This window comes from Panonychus citri, unplaced genomic scaffold (genome assembly GCF_014898815.1).
Source record: "Panonychus citri isolate SS breed McGregor unplaced genomic scaffold, ASM1489881v1 Contig00042, whole genome shotgun sequence".
Taxonomy (NCBI): domain Eukaryota; kingdom Metazoa; phylum Arthropoda; class Arachnida; order Trombidiformes; family Tetranychidae; genus Panonychus; species Panonychus citri.
In genome coordinates this window covers 71,759-77,758 of record NW_026515447.1, presented here as the reverse complement: position 1 = coordinate 77,758, position 6,000 = coordinate 71,759, and the positions used below count along the sequence as shown (strand labels likewise).

The window sequence follows — 6,000 nt, the reverse complement described above, 5'->3', positions numbered from 1 at the left end:
TAAACTGGATGAGATTCCAACAAATTAACACCATTCCACTAGAAATACACTAATACTCACGTCTAAATACAAATTAAGTTCAGTGATTAATTAATTAAAAGTGAATACATTAAGTGAAGCAAAGGAAACAAAAATTGAATCGATCAAAAAAAACAGAAAAATTTGGTTGATCGTTGCCCATGGTAACCCCACGCCTCTTGTTTCCAGCAATTGATTTTGTTTTGATTTGATTTCCTTTCACTTCGTACTCATTACAATTGATTTAATTTGTTTGTTAATTTTATTTTGAGAAAAGAATAATCTTATTTATCTTAATTAGGTTGTATGTTCTCTTTATAGAATCTGTGTTATATGTTGTAGCACAAGTGACAATCATCATGACTTCGTTGATACAAAATTTGGCTCGATTGGCTCAACAAACGTTTTCCAAGCAGGTAAATGAAGAATCGCTCAATAGATTAAGAAATTTGGCCTCAAATTTAACTGCCCGTGATGTTGATTTTAAAGGTGACCTGTTAGAAGATCAAAAAAATTGTGGCCTTAAAGGACCAACAGTTCATGTTGATATTTGTGAAGATGATTTTCATTCAATATCAATATTTGGTATTCGTGAGGGTAAAAAAATACCTCTTCATGATCATCCTGATATGTATGGTTTAATTAAAGTGATTCGTGGTGCTATTAAGATTAAATCATTCACTCAATTGTCTGTTAAGGAAATTTCAACCACCCCTAAAGAAATTACATCAAAAGTATCTTGGAGACAAAGGCATCTTCTTATACCGACTGTGATGACCGGAGAGAAAATAGTTACCCAATCAAATGAATCGTGTTTACTTTATCCCAATGAGAATAATATCCATGAGATTACCTCGATTGAAGGATTATCCGCTTTTGTTGATATTCTTTCACCACCTTACCAAGATGGCGAACGAGATTGTCACTTTTATACTGTTCTTGGAACCGCTTTTGACCCCAAGCTAAATGTCAACGTTACTTGGCTTCTTCAAATCGACTCTCCGAGCTCCTATTGGTGTGATACAATTCCATATTCAGGACCACCGGTTAGATTATGAATAAAGGGTACGATTCGATTGATAGAAACAAAAAAGTTCATAGATAACCTTTTGTAAAAGACTATGATTATGCACCGAATCGATTGTTATTAATACTAACGTGAGAGTAACTAGTGACTAAAAAAACTCAATTCAATACGAAAATGTAAATTTCTATGGTGTGAATATATTTTAATTGTCAAATTAGTGAATTTCAATCTAGTTTTCTACTAATTGTTTACATCAAATGTCAACCTTTTCTTTGGTGAAAATCGTTTATTTCTCCCATCATAGGAATTATAACTTATCCCATGGATCGATTACTGGTCAATTGATTCATCTTTAGGCTTGACCTCTTTGCTTTGGTTTGAGGAGATAAGTTGTTTCCTTTACTTCAAGAGGTGTTTGCATGTGCTTTTGATAGAGACCAACATGATCGGGAATTTTGCTGTCGAGCTTTTCAATTTCACAGAAATCACCTGAGAGAGAAAGAGACACATAAATGGAGAAGGAAAAGTTAATCACCCATTAAAAATTTGGATTCTTTCTCAATGGATACGAAATATTAACTTACCAAAATATTGGCGAACCTTTTCCTCTGGTTGACTGAATGGAACTCCAGTCCACAATTTATCGTCAAATTCAGTTACCAATAGAAGATAACGGAAGTTTGGAGCCAAAAGTCGTTTCATTGTTTGGATGTAAAGTTTTTGCTCTTCTTCGGTGATAGTTCCAAATGCACCACGATCCCAAACACATTCGATAGTATTATTGATCAATGGACTATTTTGATAGATTCCAGCAAGTTGTAGATGAGAATTCAATTATTATCATGGAATCAAATCAAAAGAGAAGATCACAAAAAGAAAACTAAGAAATCTTACTTATCGAGGGTCAAGAAGTTTGTTTGGACAATATTGAGACGTTTATCGGCCACCGAGTAGAGACGAGATTTCTCATCTAAATCTTCACAAGTATATTCGAGTTGCTGTTCTTTGAAAAAATCTTGAGCAGCTTCGGCAGCACAATCAGCACCATAGACTTCGTAGCCTTGTTCCCAGAAGTATTTCATGTCGATCACTTTACCGCACATTGGGAAAAGCATACGAGATCCTTTTCGTCCATCGAGTAAAAGATGTTCGTACTTGACCAATGTTCTAAATGAGATTATCAAAGAACAAGGATAAATAATCATTCAAAAATCACCTTGGTAATATAAAGAAAATTAAAACTCACGGATTTCGATGGGTCAAATGCCAAGCAGTATCTCGAGCTGACCAGAGGTCTTTCCACATTCCGGTATAATTATCGGCATTTTTAAGATCATCCAAATTTTCGTTAATCACTTGAGTGGACATTTTGGAATTAACTTCAATTTTAGTAACAAAGGAAAAGACAATTGGTTAACTTTTGGAAATCTAAAGTTTTTTACTTCTTTTTTTTCTTTCTGGACTCTAATAGGTTTACCTTTCGGTCAACACAATTAACTAATTGTGATCAACACTTTTGGTTTTTATATCGAATCAAAAAAACCAAGCACTCCCATTATACAAAAGGAGGAGTCGACTGAACATTTTCCACTCGTTATATTACATGATTATTATTCAACAATCATCACCATCAGACTGGAGACAATTCATCAGCTGATAATAATCTCAATTGTCGGGAAAGAAAGAATATTAAACACAAAATAAGTGGAACAATTAGTTAATTTTAAAAACAAGAAAAGAAACAAATCGAAAATCCTTTCAGCCTTGAACTTTTAAAATTCGCGTTTATTTTTTCTAACTCGTTCTCATGTCCAACTTATCATTTTTCCTTTTAAAATATTCAAACTTTTCTCTCTCTCCCCTTTTTTTTATATAATCGAAATTCAAATTGTTGATTATCAGTTAATTCTGACAATTTACATATAATCGTGTTAATCACATTGAAAGATCATACAAAAGGCTAATCAGATCTATCTTTCCACTTGGTGTTCGAGCTGGACTAATCCGTTACTTTGATTGTTTGGTCTAAAAATTTATGCTACGTGAACCTTTTGATCCTTTCATTAAGATGATTTTCCAACAATTTACTATTTAATCAACTAATTGTTGATAACCATGATAAACGACCTCTTTGTCTTGTATCATATTTTGTAATAATTTAATTTCTACAGAAAAACTTTAATCCAATTCGTTACCTTGATTGTTAATCTAATCACTTTAGTCACCATTATACTAAACAATATTATCTTGTTATGGTTTAACAAATTGTTGGAAAAACTTTTTTTTCTTTAATCATTAATCAAGAAAGTTGAATAATCTTTTGGACCACTGACCGATTCAATGACCCACTTGATATTTAACATTAACCATTTAATCATAAATGAGAAATGAGTTATCTTATTGTTTAATTAAAAAGTTAATTGTTATATTGTATGACAAGCGTTTACAATTGTCCAATTAATTGTTATTTTCAATTGTTTTCATAACTCCCAACCCAATCAACTAACAATTAAACAATTCGAACCTTGGCCGGATCAATTTAATTGCTCCGGATATTGTAGCAATTAAACTTTGACAGGTTATTGATTGTCAGTTTATTCAATTAAACTAATTGTTGACAATTAATTTCCTCTGTTATTTTGAAAAATTGATTTTCGAACCAAAAAAAACTGGTTATCCCTCTGATCATATGGTCTCACTTGTTTTTCTTGTTGTTGTCAACAATTTGTTTACTTTTTTAGTTCAATTGTGTTAATTAAATTGTTTCGATGCTTTTTATCCAATTAATTAACTCTTATTTATCCTTAATCTCAATTAGTTAATCTTCTTCTGGAAATCTGATTAACTGATTAATTCGTTTCACTTTAATTTACCTTTTCTCTTTTTCATTTTCTATTACAATTACATTATAGTGTTTGATTACAATTCTAAATCTTTTTCATTATTCTATTTAATCACAATTAGATTATCGGATTTACACGTTGAATACACTTAATTAAAGGTAAGTGTCAATCAATTAATTGAAGATTATCGCCTTAATTGTTATTGTTTTAAAAGAGATGAACAATATTGATGGTGATTAACTTTCAACCTCTATAATCATCATTAGTTTTTACAGCTGATTTTTAATGTTTATTTTTTATTTCTAATTGTATTATCACAGATTAACCGATTAATGGATTAAAAGATTAATTAGTATTTGATAAGCCACAATATCTTCAATTGGAATCATTTTAAATCATAATGATTAGATTTGGGTTAACATACATAATCAAATCAGGTTGTTGTTTAAGCTTTCAGTCAATTCTAGTGAAACAAAGCAACACTAAATTACCAAGATTACTGGGATCATTTTCCTATTCATCGTCTCAACAATTAAATTCCGAGGCTACAATTAAATCAATTAATCCATTGTGTCCACCATCTCAAGGTTTATCATCGTCAATCTATTATAATTTGGTGTCACCCACAAACCGATACTTTCACACCATGAATGTAGCAAGAAATAAGGAGCAATCATCAGTAAATCATTCATCGTCTTCAGGTGATAATCAGGAGCATGGAAATGACTTGAAAAGTCAACAAGGTCAAATGACAATCGATGCTAATCAACCTGTTGATCCAAAGGATAAAAAAGGCCGATTCAAAGTCTTAATTCGTGATTATGGTTTAACTGCCGTTGTTTTCCATGTGACAATTTCGTTAGCATCTCTTGGAATTTGTTATCTTCTGGTTAACAGTTCACTTCCAATGGATCAAATATTCACTTGGCTTGGAATCGATAAGAAATTGGGAAATTTGTCCGATGCCGCGTCCACTTCAACCAATTTCGTGGTTGCTTATGCTGTTCACAAAAGTATGGCTCTAATTAGATTGTCAATTACCGCCGCTTGTGTGCCCATAATTGTCCGGTATCTTAGGTCAAAGGGGATAATTAAAACGGTTGGTAAAGTTGCTAAGAAAGTAGATTAAATTTAATGGTAAATTTTAATTCTCTAGATTGAGTAACCTTATTTTTTATGTAAATCTTACTCGAAATGTAATACAATTAGTAAATTAAGCAATACGATTTTTTTTGTAATCGTTGATGAATTTTGGGCATTTTTTATTATTTATCTTCGTCTCAATACTCAGGTGATTGACTAGTTGTTTCGAGAAATGAAATGAAAACTAACTTGGGAAACTCTGTCATATATCGAGTTGACTAAATCAGTGGATAACTCGGTGAGAGTTACTCCGAATACTGTATAGCAAAAGGAGAAACTGGCCAATCATTACTTCACTCAATATGCAATCAAAATTTAAGATACTAAGCAACCGTTTCACACGATCTATTAATACTCAACGGATCGAAAACAATAAACGGATGTCCAAAGATCTTGTTCTGGTTCCCGAGTTGTTTCTTCTAACGGGATTGTCAGAAAATAAGAAAATGGCCTCAACTTTCGCTAATTGGATAAACACGTTCAATTGGATACACCACAACAAACTTCACTGAGAGATTTTATTAATATTTGGAAAATGATGTCAAATGATAAAGTTATGGAAGAAATGAACGAACGGATCCGGAAACCCGATTCGGCTCAGAGTACTGGATTAATTTTGGGACCAGAAGAATGCTAATATGAAATCGAAGCGCTGAGTTTGGTATTCTTTACCATCAGAAGACAGGATCATTCGAGCAGTACCACTATGAGAGAGCGTGAGAGGTCCCATTACCATCGAAAATTGAATTGTTGTCATTCCTATGAGAGATCAATCTATAGTTGGACATGTTAAAATGAGTCGCAGGTCCATTGGGTCTTGCAATTTATATTCAAAATTTGGTACCTGGAAAATGATCGAACCCAAATTTATCTTACTACTTGCCGATCAATTCCATCTACCGCTAAATTGGCAAATGTGATGATTCTCAACAACATGGAAATCTAATCATATAATCTTTTTTCTTAAAC

General features: G+C 32.3%; 3 protein-coding genes across 3 annotated transcripts; 2 read left to right on the top strand and 1 right to left on the bottom strand.

The window, feature by feature from the left end:
• The first annotated feature begins 193 nt into the window (after window positions 1-193).
• LOC128398037 (2-aminoethanethiol dioxygenase-like) lies at window positions 194-1,267 on the top strand. Its single transcript, XM_053358843.1, has one exon. It carries the CDS (start codon window positions 378-380, stop codon window positions 1,074-1,076), a length of 699 nt encoding a protein of 232 aa, XP_053214818.1. The 5' UTR covers window positions 194-377; the 3' UTR covers window positions 1,077-1,267.
• Window positions 1,223-2,553, bottom strand: LOC128398035 (thiopurine S-methyltransferase-like). Its single transcript, XM_053358841.1, has 4 exons — window positions 2,292-2,553; window positions 1,940-2,212; window positions 1,630-1,838; window positions 1,223-1,534 (listed from the first exon to the last, which is right to left on the bottom strand). Exons 1-4 carry the CDS (start codon window positions 2,411-2,413, stop codon window positions 1,398-1,400), a joined length of 741 nt encoding a protein of 246 aa, XP_053214816.1. The 5' UTR covers window positions 2,414-2,553; the 3' UTR covers window positions 1,223-1,397.
• A 1,228-nt stretch (window positions 2,554-3,781) lies between these two features.
• On the top strand, window positions 3,782-5,137 carry LOC128398036 (protein FAM210B, mitochondrial-like). The gene is made up of 2 exons (XM_053358842.1): window positions 3,782-4,046; window positions 4,209-5,137. Exon 2 carries the CDS (start codon window positions 4,289-4,291, stop codon window positions 5,015-5,017), a length of 729 nt encoding a protein of 242 aa, XP_053214817.1. The 5' UTR covers window positions 3,782-4,046; window positions 4,209-4,288; the 3' UTR covers window positions 5,018-5,137.
• The last annotated feature ends 863 nt before the right edge of the window (window positions 5,138-6,000 follow it).

Coding starts and splice junctions, on each gene's coding strand:
- LOC128398037 (XM_053358843.1), top strand. CDS start 378: ATGACTTCGTTGATACAAAATTTGGCTCGATTGGCTCAACAAACGTTT.
- LOC128398035 (XM_053358841.1), bottom strand. CDS start 2,413: ATGTCCACTCAAGTGATTAACGAAAATTTGGATGATCTTAAAAATGCC. Junction 2,213..2,291: donor CATTTGACCCATCGAAATCC/GTGAGTTTTAAT, acceptor AATCTCATTTAG/AACATTGGTCAAGTACGAAC. Junction 1,839..1,939: donor AACTTCTTGACCCTCGATAA/GTAAGATTTCTT, acceptor CTATCAAAATAG/TCCATTGATCAATAATACTA.
- LOC128398036 (XM_053358842.1), top strand. CDS start 4,289: ATGATTAGATTTGGGTTAACATACATAATCAAATCAGGTTGTTGTTTA.